Raw genomic sequence first — 27,621 nt, 5'->3', positions numbered from 1 at the left:
GGTGTGAGAGACCCAGGTTCGAATCCACTGTGAGACACCAATGTGTCCCTGAGCAAGACACTTAACCCCTAGTTGCTTCAGAGGCGTGCGACCTCTGACATACATAGCAATTGTAAGTCGCTTTGGATAAAAGTGTCAGCTAAATGAATAAATGTAAATGTAAATGTAAGTTCCATAAAATCTACATGAATCTAGAAATCTGTAGCTGTACCAATGATTCACTGACATGTCATAGGTTAAATAAAACAGAGAAGTGATGCAAATTGAAAGTTTGATATAGCATTATGAAAGGCAATTACTGTGAATAAAAGTTTTATGTAGATAAAACCTGTAGTGAAAATTAACTGAAAATTATTTTGTGTTTTGCACTAATATAATCAAAAATATGCTGAAATCATAGAAAAGAGTGCATTTTTGATGGTCTTAAATTAGTACTAAGAGTTTTGAAAATGTACCACTTGCTTGTGAAAACTGTAGGTCTATGAAAAGCTGTGTTTTTATTATGTTTTTTATTTTTTATTTTTTTCAACTTACACAAAATCTTTACTTGTCACACAATTTCTGAAAGCTGACACTCAAACACGAGAACCACACACCAAATCTGCAAAAACATAAACTGATTCTCGGCCTTTCGACACAATTTGCAATTTGCAAAACACAACACAATCCTCTATGTAACACACATATCTAACAGGAATTGATATTATGGCAAAGGTGTTTGCAAACGTTTGTTTTTGAGATGTGTTTGGGATATTTTGAATGAAGTGGTGCATTTATTTAATAAATATTACAAACTATATTTTGTTTCTATAATGAAAATATTTAGGTTCTATTATGTTTATTGTGTTTATTTCTACTAAATATAATAGAGTTGTGCTGTTAGATGTATTATTTAATTAAACAATTTTGTTAATTTTTTTATTTTTTTATTTTCAAATGTAATATTATTGTTATAGCCTACTTAGATTTTTATTTTCTTTCTTTTTTTACACGTTTTTTCTCTAAACTTTTATATTAAATAGGCTACACTGATCTAACTGTTAGTTTATTTTAGCTGTTGCATAAACTAATGTTAACAAATGCTGTAATACCTTATTTCAAAGTACAGTAACGGTGAACAATCTGGCTAAAAATAACAAAAAAAAAATCCTGTAAACAATGAGCCGTCAGTAGACCAATCATCTTCAAGAGGCTGAGGCGGCCCCGCCCATAGACTGTAGGTCCCGCCTTCACATTTCTCCGTCCCTGATGTGATGACAGGTTTTGCTCCACCTCCTCTGGATGTAGGCACACCGCAAGCACCGCCTCGTCCTGCCCCTCAACAACAGCTTACAGCACGGTTATGAAAAAGACGAGCTTTTGATTCACATTAACAGTAAAGACTTGCAGCTTCACTTGAGTACTGCAGTGCATTCTGTCTGTCTTATTGATATTTCCCGAAGTGTTTACAGTGTTGACTGTGCACTTGAGCTTTTGTTGTAGCATATTGACGGAAGGAAGGTAAGTGAGCGAATACGGTTGAACTTACAGTTGTTGTTGTTGTTGTAGTGTCAGTGGTTTGTTTGTTTGTTTGCTCGTTTCTTTGCCTGTGCTCAGCTTGACTTGCTCTGTAATATTTGATGTTTTGCGCGAAGCTCACAATGATGTTTATTAATGCGCTGTGTGTAGACAGGCTCTGACGAACTCCCGTGAAAACATATTTTTCACTAGCGTAAATAAATAGGATACCAGGCGCTATAATGAACACCGTGGATGCTTAATGTTAACGCATCCTTTACATATCAAAACTGTCTAAATATGCTGGATTTTGTCAAGCTCTGTTTCAGCCATTTTCGTCTGAAATTCTGTAGCTGCTTACCAGCCAGCTCCTCAACCGTCTTCGGGGGCTTTGTCCTTGTTTTTCAGCAGCTGAGTGTAACTTTTTGTGGTTATGACCTGGAAAAGGCATTTAAATAGTGCAAGTCAACATATTAGTTCAATTTATAGGAGTATGTTTTAGTCTCCAGTGTTTAGTCTCTCCTGCTGCTGTCTTAAATTATTGAGAGGAGGCAATGGCTTGTAACATTTTTAAGCTAAATGTGGTTGAATATTTGCGGATATCTAATTTACACTATTTGTTAAGAATATAGTGTTAAATATTGTTAAATATAGAGATACATGCTGAAAGGTTACCAAAACTCCTCTCTCATGACAGTTGAACATCCTTCCAACACAAATAACTTTTTCTTTTGTGTGTGTCCATCTGGTGTTCATGGACCAAATGCATTCAAAATAAATAAAAAACCTTCTTTCTCTTTCTGGTTTTCCCCAAAAATTAGATGCAAATCAGCCTGACAGGACACTGAGCCATTAAATCTGCCTCCTTGGGGTATTTTTTGTGTATTAAATGAAAGAGTTTTAAGTTTTTTTTTGTTTTTTTTGGGGGGTGGAAAGAGGCCTGTTTTTCCTGTTGTTTCTTCTAGGGGGCATGTCTGAATATTTGAAAAAGAGTAAGAGTGTTTTATATTTGTATATTTCTATATTACAGAAGAGAATTGTGTCAGCACCGCATGAGGTTCTTTTCAAACTCACATCCCTGTTTCTCTTAGCATACGATCATAAAATAGACGGCTGGTGGGAAAATCTCCTTCCATTGCCCTTAAGGTCTCCAGCTTGTTTGTGCAAGTCAGCCTTTGTGAAGGCCACTGGCCCCAGTATGCTGACTCGAGCTTCTCTACTGCGTGTCATTCATCTTGCTTCAATCATTTGGATGGTGCTTCAGTTTTTTTTTTTTTTTTTTTGTAAGGTGTAATTTAACTTCTTTCAAGAGAAAGAGAGGTTGTCTGTTTTCTGGTTGCTTGCCTTCATTTTGTTCACATACTTGAACCATTTCCATACCAAAAACCAAGCATTTCAAACACAGAGGTTGTTTGTGTTGGCAAGCTCGTTCGGAACACGTAGTATCTTTACCAGGAGTTGTGAAAATGTAATAGAGGACTTAATGTTTGTAAAACACTTCAGTCAACAGTACGAAATGGGTTTCACAATGACTGAGGGGGCTTTTCTTGTATGAGAAACAATCAAAGTGTTTAAAGACTATCTGTTTAAACTAGAGATAATCAAATCAAGTCGTTATGTTTGTCTTTCTCGATTCTGATTCAATTAGATTAGAAGTTAGCACATAAACAGGCAGCAGTTGTGTATTGGCTTGTTTAGTCGGTGATCAAATCTGCAGAAAACTACTAATCCAATCTAGGAAATCTGAGTGCATTCATACTTTAATGGTGCCACTTTAAAAAAAACATTAATCAATAACTTTTTACAGAGATTTAATGATGACAACATCATGGAGCGATCGACTTCAGGACTATGCAGATCTCCCAGCGAACATGGATGGCCTGGCGATGAAGAAATACAGGAGAGAGGCCTATCATAGGTACAGAATAAACTTACTGTATAACGGCTGTGTTTGGGTGGCTTGGAAAGATCGATTTGTCAGTTAGAATTCAGAGACATCATCTCCTCAAAAGGAAATTGCGTTTTGTGTTATATTTCATTCTTTCTATTTCGATAAAGTGCCATTTGTTTGCAATCCACTCATTTTAGAAGATAATCGTTTTTCACTGAGCATTCCATACTCCGTGATTTTACATTTTACGAGTCACGTTAAGAATGTAAGCAACTCTGTCAAGAAAAGATCCTATTATTTAGACAGCAGCTCATCTGGTAAATTGGGATTTTAAATTAAAATAAAGAATGGAGTTACCTAATTATAGGCAAAACCCTGCAGCGATGTTTCAAACTACATAGAGAAAACGGGCACATGGAACACGTGACTAGGGAATACAGAGGAGCTTGTGCAACCCCACAAGTATGGAATTTGCCATGCAGTGGCATTATGCAATCTTCAGTAGATAAGAGGGGTTCATTTCGGTTCTCCTCAAAATTCTACCCCTTTAGCACACACCGTCGCTTGTGACATTAATCCAGCCAAAGGTCACGTCTGAAATAGAGCGTAGTTTACTCTTCCTACTATACATGAACTTCGACTTTACATTTCTCCGTGCCGAAGCCAAAAGTTCACTGCCTTCTTCCATTACCCAAATAAGTGGGTTTAGATAAGGAAAAGTAAATGTGAGCGTCATGGCAGGGATTCCACACTCTGTACAGTCTATCTGAGGTCCAAAGGCAGTGGTGTTATCTGGTGTGTGAGATGCACAATGAAAAATTAGCTAACTCTGTGGAACATAGTGATGAAGCTATAAAACACAGAAAAAAAGAATAAGGTCCTGATGACACAAAATCTGTGACCCTCATTGCTGTGCAGAAAAAAAAACATGTTTCATTTAAGAAAGTCTGTTTTTAAGTCCTTATTTTCAACAAAACATTACTAAACAAATATTACTTGATCATATTTAGATGTGTTTTTCTAAGTAAACAAACCCAAACTCGTGTATTTCTAATTGGCTCTTTTAGCTAAAAGGCAGGACTTCCCGTTTCTACAGTCAACATATTTCTTCCATTCATTTTTATATGAGAGGTTTTTCTCCTCCCCTTGTAGTGTCTCTGGTACAGTATAAGTAGCCTATTACAGAATAGGGCAACAATGAGGATCCACTGGATATACAAGAGTAATCTGTTTACCAGCTGTCTCTAACTAGTGATGCACACTCTGTTGTCTGAGCCGCTGCACCCGTCTGGTTCTTCCTGCTGTTGTTGATTGTTGTAGATGTCTTTGAAGGGAAGCAAACAACTCCTAACTCAACAACTGGCAAAACAACAGAGAATGCTATAGAACTGGCACAAGCATTTTTGCAACAAGTCAGAAACTCAATGACAAGAAAGCAGAGAGAGTGGGCATTGTTTGCTGTGGGGGTAACAGGGTGAACAGAGAAATGGGCTTGACAGACCAGCTAGAGCAGTGACATCCGCTCAGAATGCAGTGCGCAGGTCCTACCTGGAAAAGTGAATCATGGGATGTAGTCCAGTGTTATGCCACCACAAGGTAGGGTTGATCAGAGTAACTCTGTTTTGGTAGCAGTGATTTTCTTTTTATAGTTTTGTACATTTTTATAGGGTTACAAAAGCGTTTAATACTGGTATGACGTCTCTAATGATCAATTCCACTTTTTCTCTTTGTTTTATGTGGTAAAAATATACTACTTTACATACATTCAGCTGCTGTTTGAAAGTTTAAAAATTATATTTTTATTTTGTTGGAATTGTTTCTGGCTGCAATATAAACTTTGAAACTCTTGTTAAAGTAGTGTAAATATCTGTCAGTTATTGTTTCAGCTTTATCTGTGTCAGTATCTACAGAGAGTGATTCAGAATTTCCTTTGTGTTCATATCCTGGCATTAAATATCATGGCTTGTGAAATAAAGCGTAGAGCTGTCAGTGTTCAAAATAAAATCAAAATAAAATCAGATCACTCTTAGCATGTTGGCCCAGGGATGGGAGTGTATTTATTGCTGGGAATGCCATACTGTAGTAGTCATTATTTTTTTGTTTCTGAAAGCGAGCCTTTTAAAAGGTTAAAAAAAAAAAAATTCCTCAAAATTGCCAATTGCAGACTATTGCCACCAAACACACCTCTGACTGTTTCACCTTCTTCCCCAGAGTGTTTGTGAACAGAAGTCTGGCCATGGAAAAGATTAAATTCTTCGGCTTTGACATGGATTACACTTTAGCAGGTAAGATGTTTCCTACTTCCTTTGATGATCATGCTCAGCTGTTGACATCCTCCACATTACAGCTGGCTGTAACCACGTGCAAATGTTAACAAGTACGAAGCTGTATCGTTTCTTATTTACATTTACATTTAATCATTTAGCAGACGCGTTTATCCAAAGCGACTTACAAATGAGAACAATAGAAGCAGTCAGGTCAACAAGAGAACAACAACAGTGTACAAGTGCCATGACAAGTCTCAGTTAGTATAGTATAGAACGCATAGGTAGGTTTTTTTTTTTTTTTTAATTTTTAAATTTTTAGCAATGTTGAAAAATATATTTATTTATTGTATAAATTATATGAATATAAATATAGACATGTAAATACATGTAAATGTTTTCAAAATATATACTGTATGTGTGTGTATTTATATAGACATAAATATACACAGAACACACAGATATATTAAAGGTGCAATAGGTGATTGTCTTCAGAAACATTTTTTGTTATGCTGGTTGAAAGTCTCTTCACATCCTTAAGTTAAGTGGTTTAGATGTATTTATCTGTATTCATATATTCTGTGGAAGACCTGAGACCAAGAAATGTTAGTCCAATCAAAACGCTCGGTCCAAGCATTTTAAATGGCTTTCCTACCTGCCTGTCAACGTATGTATCTGCATACTTCTGTGCACCCTGTTCGCGCAGAAAGGATACGCCATTAGCTTGTTCATGAGACAGAGCGAGAAAGGCAGACAAACATCAACAACCCGGGCTTCCTTCTTGGTAATGTAGTACTTTTAACAATTTTCTCGCTGGTAAATGACACATGATGTAGCCCAGCGGTTCCCAATTCTATTCTTCGCACAAATATTTTGCATGTCTCGCTTAGTTAACACACCTGATTCAGATTACCAATTTGTTAGAAGTGAGCTACGTGAATGAACTGTGTTCCGATTGATAATGATCCCTTCACCGTGTACATTGCTCACTACTCCCTGAGCAGGGGTTTACTTCACTTTGGAACATGGGCTGGAACTGGGAACCGCTGATATTGTAGCCTATCGTAGTACTGTTGTCTCTGGTATTCTGGTCTGTAAGCATAAATGTGTTCAGGGGGCGTGGATTTGGACGGCGATCGCAGGGAGGGTGGGATGTTTGCTTTCAGTGCTATCAGGCTAATGTTGCACTAATTTATTCCATAATTATGTTATACTAATTAGCCTCTCTAGAAAAATTTCAGAATATTAATAGATGTTAGCATTTATTGTTGATCTTAAATCCAGGCTTTGAGATCAAGAAGCAATAAACCAAACAGGGTTTTAAGACCACTTTCCAAACCCTGCTTAATATTTCCTATTGCTAATTGAGTCCATTCCATAACCAAATCCCCTTTGTGTTTGGGACCAGCATGCAAGATAATACCCTGCACGTGGACAGAGCTGTGGCACAAACTCTCCATCTAAGCTTGGTGTTGACAGCTCTTCAACCTGACTGTCCATTAAATCACAGATGAAACCCGCCACCACTGCATTCTTTGTATAGACCAGATGGTTTTTCACAGGACAGAAAAATTAAAAAGGTTTAAATGGCAGAGCAATTTCAGAATGTTTCAGATTTTTAATCAATTTAGTAAATTAAAGACACAGTCTTTAAGGGTGTATTCTGTTGTATAAAAACCTGAGAGCATAATCCAAAGTCAACCAGAGGCTTAACGCAGCTAAAGCATGTTAGTTAGGAAGAGCTTGATGAACAGACTGAGGGGTTGGGGGAGTTTGTTTACTGTAGCTTGTAAGATAATACAAATTTTATTTTCATGCTAAAGGTAACCTGATCTATGAACTCCAGCCTGACATCATACCCTCATTCTGAATACATGTATGCATATGTAATAATCTTTTTAGGAGTGTGTGGAGAAGAAACATGAATCTTCATGGCCTTAGTTGCTCTATACTTACACGCAGGACAATGCAAACTAGTTTGGAGCTGCAGAAAAAGTTTAATATAGTGGTGAAAAATTATTTTTCTAAACTATCGACTAATAATCAGTTTGCCTCAATGTAATGGAGTGGACAGGTAGGACTCTTGTTTGTGTCATGTATACAGAAGTCTAAGGCATAAGTTAGCTGGTGTCATCTTACCGCCTTCAGTAATAATGGAGATGAAAACTCTCTGGCGTCAGCTTAAATTGGTCATGATGAAGATTCGGTCTTGCCCATGAAAACATATCCCTGTTGAAAAGGGAGTTTACTAGTCTTAGCTGATTACCAGGCAATGTTTTTGCCACAGACTAGATAAACCAGCTTTTTTAACAACAGTTTTGCCAGGTTAGTTAACCATGTTTGGTTTAGAGCATGGTTCCCAGTAGGGGTGTGTGCGATACTGACAAAAAATGATATCTTGATATTTATTGGGATTTTTTTTTTTGATAATGCTAATTAAGCAATATTTTTCTGAGTGTGTTTTCGTGCTTGTTCATTGGCAGTAGGTTAATTAATGAATGATTCATTGAATAAATCAAAAAATCTAAGAGGCTCCTTTACGTTACTTGAACTGTAAATACATTAATGGTCATGTTAACTGAAGTTTGACCTGTATTTCACAGCAATGCTTACCTGTGAATTTTTTCATTATATTCGTAAACTAATTTCACCCCTCAAACCTTTACCTATTCCTAATGTAGGACACATATAATGAGGTATAGATTTTCTGTCTGCAGGCCTCAGTAAAACTGCCAAAAATATTTTATTTTCACCCTAGCAGGAGTATGTAGCTTAAGGCCAACATTGTCCAAGGTCAACACTGGTGTATTCAGTTAAGCAAAGAGTGATGATGGGAACAGTGACTGAGAGGGAAAAAGAGGTTTAAAATAGGTTTCGCTGTATCTTCGTGGAACATCGTGGAGAGGAGAGAGAGCGACAGAAAGAGAAGGGGCAGTTGAGTTTGTGTACAGCTGCTATCTGGGTGGAAGAATCTGGCCTGAGTTAGTGACTCTGTTGGGATTTGCTTGCCTGTATGTGCCTGTACTTCTGGCCATGGCTCTGTGGGGAATTAATTTCTACCCCCACCCCCAACACCTTGTCTTTTATATATCTGTAGAGATACAAGCCTAGAACAGAGCGTAAACTCACTGGAGGCAATCATACTAATAAGTCTCATATAACATAAAGATTGGTAAATTGTGAAGTCATTAAGATGGAACTGGAAAAAATGTAGCTGTGGAAAAAATAGAAAAACTCTTACACTGCTGTGGCTTGTACAAAATAACACAGCATTTTGGTCAAAGGTCAACAAAGTTCTTCGACAATGTGGAACCATTGCTGATTACTGTTATATCAATTGTGCCACACCTGTCCGTGACCATCAAGGAATTTTTTAACAGAATAAAGCTAGTCATTTTAGTGGACTTATCTTGACAAACAATGTTCAGACTTGCACAAACACAAACCTATTACAGAAAAACATTCTGGCAAAAATAAAAATAAAAATACAAGCAGGTTGTCGTGGTCAAACATGTATCAGCCTTTATTAGCAGTGGACCTAGGAGTTCACCCTGAGGCACTCCTATTCTTTTCATTCCATACTCTCAAGAGATGCTTCTGGACTTCTGCCTTTTGACCTGCCACCTCATCAACAACAAGCATAACACATTTCCAGCTCTTCCACAACAACATGAGCTTAAGCGTGTCTGTAAACGGTTAAGTGACCCCCATCTTTTGTGAAGCCGTTGTTCTATACATGTCTGTCTTATTTTAATTTCTTCTTCATTTGGGTGTCAGGATGGAACAACAGATTTTGTGGTTAGGGTCTTGCGAAATGCCTTTTGTTGCTGAAATACCACCCAAATCCCTCTGCAGAGGCTTGGGATCTAATTGGGTTTAAATCTTTTAGGGCAAATGGGTCCGGTTTCATATTGGATTAGATCACAGGGCATACATGGCCCTGCTAAGCCTTTGTAATGTGAATATTCTGGTACCCTTTGCTTGCTCTGTGAAAGGACAAGGTTGGGGTCGACACGTATCACAGGTGCTGTTCTATAGAGCGCTCCCAAAGAGTGTCTTTAAATACAGCTCTTACGCTGCCATGTATGCATCTTTTTATATTTTATTTTGGATCAGTTGTTATTGTGATCCCTTCCAGAATAAACTAAGCTTGGAATAAACTTAGCTTAAACTGACAGTAATTTCAGCCAAAAATATTTAGCATTGTGCCAACAGTTTGTAAACGGGAGAACTGTTTGGGCCACTAATAGTTTAGCATGTAACAAAATACAGAGTCCCACACACTTGGAGGAAAATAAGGTACAAAACATTCTCTGGGAGGGTACCTTTTCAAAAGTTACTAATATGCACCTTTAAAGTACTAATATGTACTATTTAATGGTAAACAAAAATTTACATTTTAGGTTTTGTGCTTTAGGAGTGTACATGGCATGCAGGGAAACATGGGGGATCACAAAGGGGATTCTTGTTTAAGTTAAACAATTGCCATGTTGTAGTAATGTATTCCCTGTTATACTAATTCAAGAGCCACATTTGAAGTAAATTAAACCTAAGGAACTAATTGGTAAAAAGGGGACACAATGAAGCTAAAACCAGGGAACGAATTAGAACAATGTAACCACAACTGAACTAAAATGGGGAAATCTTAATTTAACAAGACTCTACATGATCTAACAGATGGAATTTTATAGTAGTCTTTATTTTAATTGTTCTGTTCTAGTGGTTGGCCAATATATCGCCAAGTCCTGCATCGGCCGATACGTGTTTCTGCTTGGCCAATGTGTTCGAGGTGGGACTTTTATTTTGATGGCGATGAGAAAGGCAGTGCCTGAGCACATACAGATCACATTCTCCCTCTTGTTCACTGTCATTGTTAAAGGGTTAGTTCACCCGAGAATGAAAATTCGTCCATCTTCTACTAACCCTCAGCATCCTAGGTGTATGTGACTTTCTTCTTTCAGAATAATCCAATCGGAGTTCAGTTAAATGTAGTTCTTTGTCTTCCGTGCCTTTCAATCGGGGTAAGCAGGTGTTTGTAGTCAACAGTTCAGAAGACGTGCTGTGTGCTGTATGTAAAATGAGTGTTAACCTTGCTTTATTTGAAAAATATGATTCCCAATGCACCCAAACTTCCCAAACTTTCCCAAAGTGTCCTGTTGGTTACAATGTTTTCTTCCTTTTTAATAAGGTTTTTTATATATATTATTTATTTGTGAAAAATTCATTGTCATCTAAAGTATAAGTATGTTTATTTTACACATTTATTTTTTTAATCCATTGTCAAATGATTTCAGATTTCTATATATAAAAAAAAGAATCGGCCCCCCTGCTTTCCAAGATATTGGCATCAGCTGTCAAAAAACCAATATCAGTCGACCACTATTCTATTCAATATATCTTACTGAATATCTCTTTATCAATAGTATACAAGTCTCCTGAATACGAATCGCTGGGCTTTGATCTGACTGTGGAGCGGCTGGTCTCCATTGGCTACCCACAGGAACTACTCGGATTTGTTTATGACCCCACTTTCCCTACAAGGTAATGAACTCTTATTGGCAGACCATATTTGAGACCGTTGTCAGTACCAAGACTATCATTTTATATTATGTTTATAGAATAAATAATACATTTATCCGTATATATTTAATTTTAATTTTTTTATACAGAGGTCTGGTGTTTGACACCATGTATGGCAACCTCCTGAAGGTAGATGCTTATGGAAACATCCTGGTCTGTGTCCATGGCTTTAACTTCCTGCGAGGGTGAGTAATCCCGGCCCCCGTCAAGCCCTGCCTTTAAGGTCTTGGTCACTGATCTCTGATGAAACCTATGCAGTATGTGCTCATAATGTTCCTGTGTTCCCTGCCAGCCCTGACACCCGAGAGCTCTATCCCAACAAGTTTATCCAGCGTGATGACACAGAACGCTTCTACATCCTCAACACACTCTTTAACCTTCCAGGTAGGCACTTAATCACTGTCCTACATAGCCCTGTCACTGGTTGTCATTAACATTAACAGTGGCTTTTTTAACTTATAGTATGTGTGTATGAGCAGTGCGTGTTTATTTGAAATTACTGAGTCACTTCCTGAGAGTGACATAAATGTATATATTCAACAGAAACAGGTTCCAATTTATTTGTGTGTTTTTGTATATTGTAGAACAGAGTTAGTTATGACATGAATCATTCATGGTTATTCAGAGATTCATTTTGATTTGAAATTTAAGGTTATAACTGTAACACATTAATTACATTTTTGTCATGACAACTCTCGGAGGGATTGGCATGGTAATGTACATGACAATGTTAATGTATTTGGTCTTAGCAGAATACATCTGCTATGCTGCTGCTGCTGCTGCGGCAGAGCAAGTACCGAGACTTGCTACTGCCAATACATCCACAACATGCTGCTGTGAGCATGTAAGAATATTGCTGCTGCAAATATAACATACATGAAAAAAAAAAAACATATAGCATACATGAATCACCTCGTAGCAGATCAATACAGGAGGAGCTGGGGAAGGTGGAGGGTATCTGAAGCAAGCTGCAACTGCTATGGCAAGCACTAGTCATATATTAGAATGTTGAGCAGCGAGCTCATTGGCTACCGATACAGGAGAGAACCAATCCGCTGTGCCAAGTGATGATGTCATTAGGTCAGATTGAGTTAGACCTATCAGACTTCGCCATCTAGTTTCATGCCAGAACTCTGTATTTAAAGCAGAAAACATTTTTTTCATCCATATTTTAAAACATAGCTTTTAATAAACTATGCTAAGATCCAACTGAACTTGATCTGTAATCATTATGCATTATGAAAACATACGGAAAAAAGGCAGCTTTGCCATTTTGTTTGAAAAAAAAAGGTCATGTGTTTGGAATGACATTAGGTGAGTAGATATTACCAGAACTTCTCATTGAAAGCTAATTAGCACTTTTAACTGATCAATGCAATGAGGTAATTGTTTTCAAGAAATAAAAAAAAATGTTGCACTTTCAAATGCACTTTCCTCAAAGATGCTTTGCGGCCAGTTTTAAACATGTACACTACTGTTCTGTTCTGATTTTTTTTAGATGTTTCTAAAATAAGTCTCTTATGCTCAACAAGGCTACATTTATTTAAACAAAAATACATTAAAAACAGTAATATTGAGAAAATACTATGACAATTTAAACAAACTTTCCTCTTTTGGGATATATTTTAAAATGTAATTTATTCCTGCAATGTAAATTGGAACTTTCAGCAGCCATTACTCCAGTCTTCAGTGTCACAAGATCCTTCAGAAATCATTATACTATGTTGATTTGCTGCTCATGAAACATTTCATACTTTTATCTATGTAGAAATTAGATTTTGCAGGTTAAGGATTTTGTAGAAACCTTTTTGTTTTGCTTTTAAGAATATTCTTTGATGAATAGAAAGTTCAAAAGAATAGCATTTATTTGAAATGGAAATGTTTTTACTGTATTTGGTCTTTAAAAAATAAATAAATATATAATTCTTGCTGACCTCAAACATTTGAACAGTGGTATATAATTTAAATTATATACAAAATAAACAGGATCTGAGATCAACTTTCACAATCTCCTTCTTTCTATATATATTTTTTCTCTCTCTCTGCACAGAAACATACCTCTTAGCCTGCCTGGTTGACTTCTTCTCAAACTGTGACCGATATTCAAGGTAGGAGTTCCAGTGACTATGATTCTATTACTCTGTTGCCTTGGACACTGCATACAACCATACCACTGATTCAGTATCAGTAAATCAGGATCATTTACTATGGGTGAGGCTATTTGAAGCTCTCTATATCAGCTCACCAGCAAACACGTTATATCTTGATAAGAAAATCCTAAAACAGCATAAAGCATTTACAACTATGCTATAAAACAGGATGACACAAGCAGATGGTAGTCTGTGGTTGAATTCATGTTCGTGCATGCCATAATTTATCATCAATTTACTGTAACTGGCTAATGACTAATCGTAGTGCATGTCAAATAAAAAAAGTTTACATTTGTAACTTTTAAATAGCATGTAAATAATTATACTCATGCTATAATAAAAAAAAAATTAAAAAAAAAAAAAAACAGCCAGACCTATTTAGTCTAAATAAAAGTCTGTGATTTGTGTTTTGGTATGGATGCATGTCCTCTGAAACACCTGTTGGTCCTTTTAGGGGGAGAGAGCTTTCCTGTTTGGCTCGGACAACCTCAAACAAGGGAAGACTGTCCCATTTAAACATGTCTGACTGTCGATAAAATGTGTCAGAGCTGGAGCTCAGCCTCTTACTCTGCTGCCCCTTTGTTCTTTTTAAACCTTTAGCTGTGAAAAGGGCTTTAAGGATGGAGACCTCTTCATGTCCTTCAAGAGCATGTTCCAAGATGTCCGAGACGCTGTAGACTGGGTACATTTCAAGGTAAAGAGATTCTCTGTTACTCTTTGTGTCAGAGTAATCTGCCAAAGTAACATTGCTGTGTACATTAATAGCAGGCAGCTATGATTACTGTGAAATGGATGTAAATGGTACAGGTAGGTATGGGATTCTTGATTTAAGTATTTTAAATGTGTTATCATAAACTTGCTCTGTTGTTAAAGGTTTTATTTATTTTCTCAGGGAACATTGAAAGAGAAAACTGTGGAAAACCTGGAGAAGTATGTTGTGAAAGATGTAAGTTTGTCTTTTATTTTCTGATGTTACTGACTTGCCTTTTTGTGTTTGTGTTGTATTTATGTAATAAATAATTTTTATTATTATTATTTGTTATTTAGGCCAAGTTGCCATTACTGCTGAGCCGCATGAATGAAGTCGCTAAAGTTTTCTTAGCTACCAACAGTGACTTCAAATACACAGACGTAAGTTTACTGATGCAAATACATAATATTTGTTTCAGAACTAGCTGCATATTGAGAACATGCTAACATGGTAACCTCACAAATGAGAGATTTGGATCGCTTTACACTGGCCGATTTGTGTAAACTTTAATAATATGCCACACACAAATGTTGGTTAAAGGGGTCATATGATGCAATTTCAGAAGATCTGTAAAGTCGCAAAGACAAAAGTCCCCTAAAACGGCTCATTCTAACACCTCCACATGTCTACTTCATGATGTGGGAAGATTTGCATAATGCCGCCCGAATGTTCACACAGAAACAAGGCATTATTTTTATTTTATTTTATTCTCACTGTTGTCACTACCGCCATGTTGTGGAGTTGCTGTGTGTTTCGTTGTGAAAGCAAAACTACTTTGTTTGCCTTCCAAAAGAGGACACAACTAGAAATCAGTGGATAAGTTGTATTTACAACAGTGTTTTGGAACAGTTCAACCTAAATATGTGTGCAACATATTTTACGAAGGATTTGGACAGTTTCTGTGAGAGTAGCCTACAATGTGATGTTTTATTAAGAAATTTCGAGAGGAGCACGCTCCGATAATCAACGCGGCCAATTCACCATCAGTAATCACATCCTCTATCCAACCACCACGAGAGAGAACCACTGTAAGTAATCATAGCAGCATTACCTTCATTCTCTCTAGTCTTTCAGCATCCCTCCACCAGCGACTCCTCACCGTCGACCCATTCTGTGGTAGAGCTGAAGATCTTTGCCCGAACCCATCGGGTCCCATTGGTTCGGTCGGGTTCGGGCTTAATTTATATCATCTTACGCGGGTTTGGGCCGGGCTCGGGCTCGGGCTTGCGCTCCGGTTTGCGAGGTAAACGAGCGGTCATGCGATGTGTTTCGATTGGTGCGAGAAAGATGCGAAAATGGATGCTGAGTAGGTGTAACGGAGGCTTGCCTCTGGCGATTACGTTTTGGTTGCACCAGCAACTAAAGCAAAGTCTGAGATGTGGAAAAGTTTTGACCATGTTTATAATGAGAATAATGAGTGAATAATGACGCACCATCAGTTGAAGAAATCGCTGAAGAAATCTACAGTGGATTCAGTCATATTCCTCCACAAAAACATGTAGGCTTAGCCTAATCTCTGTGAGTAAAGGTTTTTCAAATGATAACTAAATATTCATTGAGTCTTAAATGCATAAATGCATAATAAAGCGAGTATTTACGCTAATATTGCCATTGTTCTTTTATTAAATGACAGCTGCTAGTGGTGAAGCAAATCCGGCGGAAATCTGAATTTCGTTATTGCCAAATACCCATCTTAATTAAAAATGTATCTTAATTTAATTTGTTAAAAAAGACTCGTTTTAATTGGTGCGTTGGTCTATTTATAGGTTAAATGAGCCTATGTCTATTTAGAATGGTGAGATGTTAAGATGTCACAGAGGACTTAATTTATTTCTTTATTTCAACTTCCTAGTGGTCTAGTCTACGTTAGTTATGAATAAATTATGTTAAAACATGTATAAATGACTCATTCTTGACAAAAGGCAAAAGAGGAGCTGTGTGTGCGCGCACATTTGAATAATGTCGGGCTGTAAACGGGTTAGGGCTTTTAAAAGGCTGTCAATCAAAATGTACTTGTCGGGCTCGGGCCAAAACCTGTCGGGCCTAACTTTTATGGCCCAATTACATCTCTATTCTGTGGGGCAATCCCTCAGCGTTCGAAACCAATGCCGAGCTCAGAGCCCTCTCCCTGGGCTGCACGACAAATACACATATTATTCTTCGTGCTTTATTATCTGCAAGGCGAACTCATGAAACCGAGAGTTTCATGAACATTTAAATATGTAAAGGATTCTTGTGACATTCGGCCAATCACAACGCACTAGATAGCTGGCCAATCAGAAGACACCTCCCTTTTCAGAATGAATAGCTTTGTAAAAAATTACACGTTTCAGAAATGAGAAATAATGTTTTTTGAACCTTAAACCACATAAACACATTACATTACACCAAATACACAAAATAATGTTCTTTTTAGCAACGTCATATGACCCCTTTAAAATAATCAATTTTAATAGACCTTAGTCAGGGTAGACAGCATAGCTTTCAAAACTCTTTTGGTCTACTGGAAGTTTTTTTGGAAAGATTTCATTAGCTGAATAATCAGTCAGTTGTTAAATGATTTGTTAAATACATTGTACTTCTGTCCCTTCAGCCTTGTTTTCATTCTTGTCAAATTTTAAATATGGTGCTATGCTCAACTACCTTTTTTTTTACATTCCTGGCTTTTTACGTACAAATTGCAATTTTAATAGAAAATGTACTACCATATATATTTCAGAAATAAATATGACAGTTGTTTGTTGGGAACAAAATAAAATAAGAAATGCAATATACGCTACTATTTTGAGCTTTTAACAGTTTTATTATTTTTTATTATTTTTCATTTTACCTATCCAATAAATGGTGTCTATTATTTTTTCTAATCTACAAAACAAAATTCCCTCATATTTCCAGATTCCAAGACTTGAGAGCTAAAAAATAAAAATAAAAATTGCAGATTAAAATAAGGAAAGCAGTGTGTGTGTAAACTTACACCTTAAATAATTCTAAAATCTAAATACATTTGCTAAATATAAATGTAAATCTTAGTAGGCAGCATATTTAAGCTATGATTTTCGAACAGCTTTGTGCCTTTTTATGCAGCTCACTAGGTTTTAAATCAGAGCAATAGACAACTGCACATGCAACTTGTTTGTTAAAAACTTGGACACATAAAAATCATCATCTTTTTATTTTGATTTGTTTCACAGAAAATTATGACGTACTTGTTTGACTTCCCCTATGGCCCAAAGGTATTGACATTGTTTTTTCAGTCTGTCATTTAACGTTTCAAAAGAGTTTCCTGTCATATATTGTTGCTCATAATAATTTTTTATGTCATAGCATGGCACTCCACACCGTCCATGGCAGTCTTACTTCGACCTCATCCTAGTGGATGCTAGAAAGCCTTTATTTTTCGGAGAGGGAACTGTTCTAAGACAGGTGGATACGGTGAGTACATCAAACGAAAAGCTCTACTATTACAAAAACAGAAGCAGACTCTCAAAGTCAGCAGGTGCACTATTGCATATTCTGGAACATTTTATCCTGAACACGATTACACAGAAGGTCAGTCAGCGCTGAGCATTGTACTGAAGTCTGCTGACCATGATAGAACTAATTAGAGAAAGAGAAACATTCTCCTTCCTGTTATCCGTGTGCAGTATAAAGCAGCTAAACAGTTCACTGAACAGTTGTGCCACTTCTAAGAAAGATATTTTAGTTCAAAAACCTGTCTGTAACCCACACAATCCACTTTAACCAGCATCTAAACAACAAGATGCAAAACCAGCAGTTCTTGTTTTGTGGGTGTATTTGAACCATTCCCTTATTTGCGAGGTTAATTTAGTGAGTCGGACAGGCACTATTTATTCTTTGTGAGTTGTTATTTATTTATGCAGACTAAAATAGGCAACAATATTGATGTTTTTCAACCTTTTAGACTCCAAGACCCTCATCTTTTAAGAAAATATGTAAAGGCCACCAGAGATACTTTTAATATTTGTACACAATAAATAATTTTAGAGCTTTGCATATCTAGAGAAACATTTTCATGACTTTTTATTGTTATTATTTTAAATTGCACAACCTTTCATGTTTTAACTTATTTTAAAGCTTGTTTTTCCTATTTGAAGTCATCTTGTGGGCCCCTTGGAAGTGTGTTGAGTGGGCCCTGGACCCCTGGTTGAGAACCACCTGAAGTGCAGGGAATGAAAATTCAGACAGTCTGAATATTAATCAATATGTTCTCTGTCACAGACTACAGGCCGGCTGAAAATAGGAACATACACTGGACCTTTACAACATGGCATTGTTTACTCTGGAGGTACTGGGAATTCTTGGATAAATATGAAAAATGACACGCTTGTATTAACAAACAAACATGCTTTTTCTATGCTGAGTATTGAGTATGCCTTATGTACAGTATATGTGAAAATTACTCATTTCTGACAAACGTGTTCTCATCTCCGCCCAGGCTCTTCTGACATTGTGTGTGACCTGCTTGGAGCAAAAGGGAAGGATATTTTGTACATTGGCGATCACATTTTTGGAGATATTCTTAAGTCCAAGAAGCGTCAGGGTTGGCGGACGTTCCTGGTGATTCCTGAATTGGCTCAGGAGCTGCATGTTTGGACAGACAAAAGCTGTAAGTGTTGCCATATATCAGTAAAATCAGCCATTGGCCTGTTTCACACTGCACGTAAGCAGCACATATTTATTTTGGGTGCCCATAATAACAGGTTGCTGTAAGCACACTGCTGATGCATAACTGTCAGTAGGTGCTGAACTCTGCAGAAAATATGGATAAAAAATGGATATTCTATGGAAATCTATTCATCAATGCAATCTATTGCAACATAGGATTTTATAGCAGTTTATTGTGTTTCCATGTAGATTTATTACCATTTGTATGTAAATGGAATCCCTTTTTGCATTTAAAATATATTTTATTATCACCAATTGTATTGTTTTAATTGTAATAATTATGAATGGCGAAATTCCAATAACCATTTTATAAAGTACGGTGTAAAAAAAGGCCTTCTTGTGAGAATCTCAGTATAGAAAGGAATGCTCACACAGAGAAAGAGAAAGAGAACGAGTGAGATGAGATGTCACACTTGAAAGGCTAAGAAAAAGAGATGTGAAACCCAATCATGACCGGGTTCTGCCCTCTCATTCACAGCTCTGTTCGAGGAACTGCAGGGCTTGGACATTTTCCTGGCAGAACTATACAAGTGAGTAAAGCTGCCTCTCTCTCTCTCTGTGTGTGTGTGTGTGTGTGTGTGTGTGTGTGTGTGTGTGTGTGTGTGTGTGTGTGTGTGTGTGTGTGTGTGTGTGTGTGTGTGTGTGTGTGTGTGTGTGTGTGTGTGTGTGTGTGCATTCAGAATTTAGAAATGGAGCCTGCTAGTTGTTGACAGGAAGTGGCTTGACTGAATTGCAATTATTAAAAAAAAGTCACACAGCCATCAACACATATTAACCATTCACAAAATGTCCTCATGTTGTTTTTAGATGACATTATAAAAAATAAATGTTGACTTCACAGTTTGAATATACTATATTACTATAATAAAGGTTCAGCAGTAGAATGGGATTGAGTAGTTATCTCATAATATTTCAGTTTATTGATTCCTAGGATTGTCTGACTGTTTAATTATCAGTTCTAATGTTTTAATAATGCAGGACTAATCTGAAAATGTAACACGTACGATGCAGTTTTAAAATAGCTAGCACAGAGCTGGATAACTAATGCATAATGCATGATAAACTAAAAAAAGAAAAATATAAACAAGGTATTTCCATATCGACTGTTACGTGTTGTATTGTGGTTCTGTTTGTTGATTATTTAAATTACACCAATTCATATTGGTGTTTGGTGTTGACACAGAAATTCATATTCTGAGTCAGAGTAGCCTACGTGAACAGCTCTGAGTAGAACTTTTGAGTCATCTAGTAATTACAGCAATTATACATCATAATATTATTCAGTATATTAGAGGATTCTGGGAAATTAAGTGTCCTATGTCATAATGAACAACAAAAGGTTTTAATTTAAAAATATTATAAGCTTCTAGGTGTTATATATATATACTGATTATTAATATAATCATGTTTCTAGCCCTTGTGGGTTGTTGGGGACGTTTTCGTCCACTAGGGGGTAAAGTTGAGTCTTATTTTGGCCACAACTTTCTCTGTGTTTGAGCTAATGGAATGATTTTTGGTGACAAATCTTATTTTGACCCATAGTTTGGGAAAATGCTTTGAAATTTTTCAAAAACTCAACGGTACACTGTGGGCAAATTCACTACCCTTTCGGGATGTTCATGGATGAAAACATCCACTAAATTAAACTGCTGAAAAATGTATCAGATAAATATTTTTTTCAATTTTTTTTGCATAAATCTATTAATCAGCCTCAGTCCTGATCAAAACTACCAAATTTTAAAAAAAAATTCCAAGATTTTAACTTTTTAATTACCAAATTCATAAATGATGTCACTGATATGGGGAAAAAAACACACAAAATTACATATTTTCAATATAAAAAGTGATTGTGGACTGGATGTTTTTTTACCTTTTATCACAGTCTTGGGCATGTCAAAGATTAGTAACAAGATTGGCTTTGATGCATTGTTAGTTTTTGTGCAGCATTAGATTTAAATTTTTTCTCCCTAATTAGCTGTTGGTGGCTGTTTTTGCCCCATTGACTTCCATTATAAAGACATTTTTTGATTGCAAAGCCATGACACCATATAATCATGCATTCTTGATTGTTTGTGGTTTTCACTTTTGGGAAGAGGTAAAAAAATGTATTTTTACAGTTGATCACTAGGTGGGACCATTAACCCTTTAAATAGGCCTGTGCAAAAAAAGGCTTAGTTTCTGGCTTGTATATGGAGTTATATGGAGTATAACAGCAAATTATAGTGTTTGTGTGTGTGTGTGAGATTCTTGATTGTTGGTGGTTTTTCCTGTTGGGAAGAGGTAACATTTGTTATTTTTTACAGTTGATCACTAGGTGGGACCATTAACCCTTTAAATAGGCCTGTGCAAAAAAAGGCATAGTTTCTGACTTGTATGGGGTTATATGGAGTATAATAGCAAATTATAGTGTGTGTGTATGTGTGATAGAGAGAGAGAGAGAAAGAGAGGGTGTGAGAGAGACCTTTGTGCACTTACCTTGATGTACAGTATTTGAAAAAATCAAAATATGCACCTCATGCTCTCAAAACTACATGGAATAAACAATAAAAAAAGAAGTGTGTTTATGCACCTGCTTCCTTTTGATGGTGAAAAGTACATATGGCCTATAAGTGAAATGCTCCTCTTTTCTTGATGGTAAAGCCAGTTTAAAACCTTAAAATCCTGTAAAAAAAATATACTTTGCATCAAATTTATGAACATAATGTATTATGAACCAAAATGCAATACCAACTTCAAATAAGCTGCAGCTCGCTGGAGGGGTCACGCTACATAATCATTTCTATAAACTTTGGTACAAGTCAAGCCCTTTCTCGTGTTGCTTGCTGCTTTTCTCACCATTAAATATCCAGCACGATGGCATGCAAGTGTTTAAATCCACGTACTTTGCTTTTGTTTAGTCTATTCGCTTATTAAGTCTGACGTCACGTAGCAGCGCTTCCGTGTCCAAACGCTCTATCAGTTACCACGAGAAAACAACAAAAGGTGCTAATATAAACTGTGATAGAATACTAGTGAAAAAGTTATATCATTAACCTTTAACTCCATACTGAAGTACCAGATAGCCAGACAATGAAAATATAAATAAAAAAAAAATATCTTAAAATTATTTGTGTTTGGGACGCTGTGAGCACGGAGACTGTAGTGTATATCGTAAGTTTGAAAGCGTTTAACTTAAATTATCAATATGAATAATCAGTGCTCATAAACGGCTGCTGAGGTCATATTCTCAAGTGAAGCGTGTTGAGGCCTGGAACCGGAAACAGCGCTTCTTACGTCATCACTTAACAACCGAATACTTTCACCACCATTAAAAGGCAGCAGGTGCATAAATACACTTTTGTTTACTCCATGTAGTTCGAAGAGCTGAGGTGTACATTGTGATTTTCTGAAATACATTAAGGTAAGTGCGCAAAGGTCTCTCTCACACACACTCTCTCTCTCTTTCTCACACACACACACACATACACACTCAATATAATATGCTGTTATACTCCATATAGCTTCATATACAAGTCAGAAACTAAGCTTTTTTTGCACAGGCCTATCTAAATGGTTAATGGTCCCACCTAGTGATCAACTGTAAAAATAACAAATGTTACCTCTTCCCAACAGGGAAAACCACCAACAATCAAGAATCTCACACACACACAAACACTATAATTTGCTGTTATACTCCATATAACTCCATATACAAGCCAGAAACTAAGCCTTTTTTTTGCACAGGCCTATCTAAAGGGTTAATGGTCCCACCTAGTGATGAACTGTAAAATTAATAAATTTTACCTCCTCCCAAAAGGGAAAACCACAAACAATCAAGAATGCATGATTACATGGTGTCATGGCTTTGCAATCAAAAAATGTCTTTATAATGGAAGTCAATGGGGCAAAAACAGCCACCAACAACTAATTAGGGAGAAAAAAAATAAATCTAATGTTGCACAAAAACTAAAAATGCATCAAAGCCAATGTTGCTACTAAACTTTGACATGCCCAAGACTGTTATAAAAAGTAAAAAAAAAATCCAGCCACAATTACTTTTATATTGAAAATAAGTCATTTTGTGTGTTTTTTTCCCTCAAATCAGTGACATCATTTATGAACTTGGCAATTAAAGAGTTAAAATCTTGGATTTTTTAAAAACATTTGGTAGTTTTGATCAGGACTGAGGTTGATTAACAGATTTATGCAAAAAAAAATGAAAAAAAATATGAATCTGATACATTTTTACAGCAGTTTAATTGAGTGGATGTTTTCATCCCGAACAACTCCAAAGGGTAGTGAATTTGAACAATCCACAAGGGCTAGAAATAATCTGTATGTTGTGTGTGTGATAATGTATATGGGAAATTAGTGACAAGTTACGTTTATTATTACAAGCACCTACACTTACAGCAGCTGTATTGATTTCATTCCATTTTCATGCTCCCTTTATTACATTTTTGCAGTGTGTTTTCTACCTCAGTTTAAATTCAATTCAAATTTAAGAATTAAATTGGAATATAAAAGGCTTTCACAAGCTCGCTGTACAGGGCTCAGATCGAGAGAGTTCACCTGTTGATAAGCAAAGGCTTTAACTCAGTGACCTCTCGATCTCTGATTCCAGCTTATGTCTGTCCCATACCTCTTTCACTTCTTTTTCACTTTAAACCCATCGAAGCGCTTTTCTCTCACTCACATTCTGTCTTTCTGTAGGCATTTGGACAGCAGCAGCAATGAGAGGCCAGATATCAGTGCCATCCAGAGAAGAATGAAGGTACATACACTAAATCACACACTCGCATTTCTAACATTTCAGTTATATCTGATTTCACTAGATGTGAAATGGCTGAACTTTTACCTTAGTTTGCAGTATGGACTTACCAAGTGTCAATAACTTGAAATAATTTTACATTTTAGAAATATTCTGGCTTCTTTTGTTTTTATGAACAGCATATGTTACATGCCTTCAAGAAATCCTGTAAATAAGCTTGTAATGGTAGCTTATAAGTGTTGTAAATTGAATTCCATGGGAATCAGCAGGCCACACGTGTGTTGTCCATAGATAACATTAATAGGTTACTAGAGTCATGTTATACCGTGTATTAAATGGTACAGGCTTATTATTGTCAACAAAAAATAAAAATAAAACCAACACCTTTAAAAAGTAACACTGAGATGTTGATTTAGTGATGTTCTCTGTCATCAGAAAGTGACCCATGACATGGACATGTGCTACGGGATGATGGGAAGTCTGTTCCGCAGTGGCTCTCGGCAGACTCTGTTTGCTTCTCAGGTGATGCGTTACGCTGATCTGTATGCTGCCTCATTCATCAACCTGCTCTACTACCCCTTCAGCTACCTGTTCAGAGCCGCTCACGTGCTGGTGAGGACACACACCCACCCATAAACACAGGGCTGGACTGATACAAATACCTGTGGAAGTTCACAATAGCAGATACCAATTATAAAAATACTATAGAAACAATTAATGTGTTTAAAAGGTTAAATTTTAATGGGAAAAATAGTATGTAGTATGTATTTATTTATATATTTATTCATTTATTTATTTATTTTTCCAGTGTAGTGATTTTTCTATCATTTTTATTCATGTTTATGTTCAACAGACCGACTGTGTTTATGTTAATATCTTTTGGCTTTTTCACCATGAATAGGGCATTTGAGGTTTTTTTTTTTTTTGGTAAGAAATTAATTCCTTCATTCAGCAAGGATGCATCAAACAGTGACAGCAAAGACTTTTACCTTATTACAATAATTTTCTGTTCTTTTGAACATTTTGTTTAAAAAAAAAAAAGAAAACTTTTCCACAAAAATATTAAGCAGCACAACTGTTTTCAACATTGATAGTAATAAGAAATGTTTCTTGAACAAGAAATCAGCATATTAGAATAATTTATGAAGGATCATGTGACACTGAAGACTGACTGCTGAAAATCTGACTTCTACATATATATTTACATATTAAACGGTTATTTTAAATTGTTATAATATTCTACAATATACCAAATTTTACTGTATTTTGATCACATACTGTAAATGCAGCCCTGGTGAGCATAAGAGACTTCTTTGAAAAACAAAAACAAAACAAGAAACTCCCTGAACTAGATATAATTGCAAGTGCCGAATCGAGTATTCCGTACTAACAAAAGACTAGTGTTGTTCGATTTTATGAAATTAATACCAAAATACTGCCTACAAGATACACACCAACATTTGTCCTGTTTACTTGGTTTTCTCTTTTGTGCCAAGCACTATATTTAACATACCTGTTTACATGTTTGTTTCTGTCTCTTCTTCTCTCTGTCCCAGATGCCCCATGAGTCCACAGTGGAGCACACTCACGTAGACACAGATACTGAGTCTCCTCTGGCCACACGCAACCGCCACTGTGTGGACTGCAAGGACATCGACTGTAAAAGAAACCACCTCACACGCTCCATCAGTGAAATCAAACCGCCCCACCTGTTCGCTCAGCCGCCGCAGGAAATCACCCACTGCCACGACGAAGATGACGACGAAGAGGAGGAGGAGGAAGAGGAGGAAGAGTAGATGTTTTTGACCTATTCTAGGGTAAAGAACTGTTGGGTGAGGATGATAGAATGATGAGGATATCGTGTGAGGAGTCTGAAGTAGACTATAATTGCCAAACCAAGCTCAAAAACCTTATCAGACTTCACCCAAACTGACATAAAGATAACTAAAGCAAATAAATAAATAAACCTTGGGACCTACGGAGCCCTGCACATGACATGCAGCAAAAAATATAAGGCTAAATCATGTGCACGATTTACTAATTGATTCCCTCAATGTACTAAAATGTGCAAACGATTACTATTGCATTCCCTTGATTTACTATTTCGTTCACTCAACTTATAAGTTGTGCACGTGATTTACTAATTCGTTCCCTCAATTTGCTAAATCGTGCACACATAGAAGGAACCAAATAGTAAATCGAGGGAATGAAATAGTAATCGTGTGCACGTTTTAGTAAATTGAGGGAACGAATTAGTAAATCGTGTGCACAATTTATTTATTTTTTCTTGCATGTCATGCGCGGGGCTCCGTAGGACCTGGATGTGTTTATAAGTCTCTATAAAAGCACATAATGTCATGTGATAAACATCCAATGGAAACACAGTGGAAGGGATACAAACTTTACTATGAACTAATGGTAAAACTCGCAAGTTTACACAAAATCCAAGCCTGTTAGGACAAGTGTTAAAGTCGGTTATTGGATCCTTAGTGATACATGTCATATTTTTCTATTGTTTTATATTTGTAATCAGTTTAGACATTACTTTTCAAGTAGCCAGTCCATTCAGTCAGATTAGCTTGGTTACTACCTCCTGCAAAGACTGTTCCTTTACAAAAAATCTGTGTGTTAAAGCTGTGTACGTTGGCAAGCCGTTTGTGTTGAAGTCCTGTGTGTGTTGAGAATCTGAATGAAGCACAGAAAACCGGAGCACGGTTCATTGTGACGTGCGTATGGAAGTGTAGCCAACACAAGAATCCAGTTACTTGGCGACAGCATGCACCTGCTGTTTTTTTTTTGTTTTTTTTTTTAGAGGTTTGTTGTTAACCACGTGGTTTTCAACTTTTTTTAATGCAGACATTTTGGTTAGCGCTAATGCCTCGTGTAAAAGAGTCAGAATACCCACAGAGACATCATATCAGTACCTGCTCTAATTTTGGCAACAGTGTCTCACTGAACAATGACATACTGTATTTTTATACTCTTATATAAGCTAAACAGAACACTCAAACATTACGTGCCATTAATATAGTAAGTGACCTTGATATGCAAAAACTAGTTATAAAACTGTTTTATGGCCTGAGCAGCTTATTACACACCAGTAGAAGATGTACAATGAAGTAAACAGCTGGAAATTGTGAAGATGATAGGTTGAGAAAGAAAGTGCTGTTGCTTTGGTAAATGTTTTTTTAGAATTGAAAGCAGTCCTGGATAACGTTGAACTCTGTTAATGGTTTACTCTCATGTGGACCAAACGGTGTTGAGAAATGATGTTCGATTTAGCTTCAATGGTCCCATTAGAGACTTTTAGGTGTCTCCACAGCAAGTATGTGAAGTTTTTAAAGAAATAAACGTTATTGTCGAGTATAATGGTGGTTCACGGTTTAGAGAGGAAGTGGTTTTAGCCGTGGGAAGTGTTTCAAGTGCATGAAACATGTAGATTAGGATGACTAGTGTGACTTTTATATGCATTACTCAAAGAAAGTATGTAGGATCTGATTGAATGAAGCTACCCAATCCATAGTGCAATGTGTATTACTCATATGCATATCGTAACTGTATGTTGTTGTTTTTATTTTATAAAAGTGTAGTTTTGTTTTTTGTTTTTTTCCATGGGTCTGACTGTGAGTTTTTAAAAGGGAAGACCAAGTAGGTCTACAGTGTAAAGGTTTTTGGTGAGGCCCAAAAATGGTTTCTAGGTTTTCAAAAGTCGGTTTCCAAGGAATCATTTAAAGAGACATTTTGTTTTTGTCAGGTTTTTTTTTTTTTTTTTTAAACAACTGGACATCCAAAAACGGGGCAGCTCTTTCAAAATATACTTGTTCTTGGTTCTTTAGAGACCACAGTATAGAGAAAGTGTTTTTTATGTCCTAAAAAAAGATCCAGTATCTCTCTTTCCTCTGTTTTCATTAGCTTTTTATATAAAAACTCAGTGTTGTGGGTGGGTGTGTGTGTGTGTGTGTATGTATGTATATATATATATATAATAAGGCCAGCTCCCTGGACATGGATTAAAACTAGTCCTGGGCTAATTTGCATTAGTGTTGGCAGTG

At 36.5% G+C, this 27,621-nt stretch overlaps 1 protein-coding gene across 2 annotated transcripts; it reads left to right on the top strand.

The window, feature by feature from the left end:
• Positions 1–3,308: 3,308 nt before the first annotated feature.
• Positions 3,309–27,167, top strand: LOC132143716 (cytosolic purine 5'-nucleotidase-like). 2 transcript variants are annotated; one of them, XM_059554197.1, is made up of 17 exons: positions 3,309–3,415; positions 5,600–5,673; positions 11,076–11,193; positions 11,322–11,417; positions 11,525–11,616; positions 13,283–13,340; positions 13,983–14,076; positions 14,275–14,328; positions 14,430–14,513; positions 17,325–17,366; positions 17,458–17,565; positions 18,373–18,439; positions 18,590–18,760; positions 19,298–19,349; positions 23,512–23,572; positions 24,005–24,181; positions 25,126–27,167. In XM_059554197.1, the coding sequence occupies exons 1-17, from the start codon at positions 3,312–3,314 to the stop codon at positions 25,363–25,365; spliced, it is 1,692 nt and encodes a 563-aa protein (XP_059410180.1). In that variant the 5' UTR covers positions 3,309–3,311; the 3' UTR covers positions 25,366–27,167. The 2 variants fall into 2 exon arrangements, with proteins under 2 accessions (XP_059410180.1, XP_059410181.1); XM_059554198.1 differs by lacking the exons at positions 3,309–3,415; positions 5,600–5,673; positions 11,076–11,193; positions 11,322–11,417; positions 11,525–11,616 and adding an exon at positions 13,837–13,879 and having other exon boundaries at positions 13,280–13,340.
• Positions 27,168–27,621: the final 454 nt, after the last annotated feature.

Source organism: Carassius carassius, chromosome 7 (genome assembly GCF_963082965.1).
Source record: "Carassius carassius chromosome 7, fCarCar2.1, whole genome shotgun sequence".
Classification (NCBI taxonomy): Eukaryota; Metazoa; Chordata; class Actinopteri; order Cypriniformes; family Cyprinidae; genus Carassius; species Carassius carassius.
The sequence above is the reverse complement of the archived record's forward strand: the minus strand, read 5'-3'. Positions and strand labels throughout refer to the sequence as shown.

Excerpts from the sequence above, each read along its gene's own strand:
- LOC132143716 (XM_059554197.1), top strand. The coding sequence starts at position 3,312 with ATGATGACAACATCATGGAGCGATCGACTTCAGGACTATGCAGATCTC. Across the intron at positions 14,329-14,429 it reads AGAAGTATGTTGTGAAAGAT|GCCAAGTTGCCATTACTGCT; the intron begins GTAAGTTTGTCT and ends TTTGTTATTTAG. Across the intron at positions 18,761-19,297 it reads TGTTTGGACAGACAAAAGCT|CTCTGTTCGAGGAACTGCAG; the intron begins GTAAGTGTTGCC and ends TCTCATTCACAG.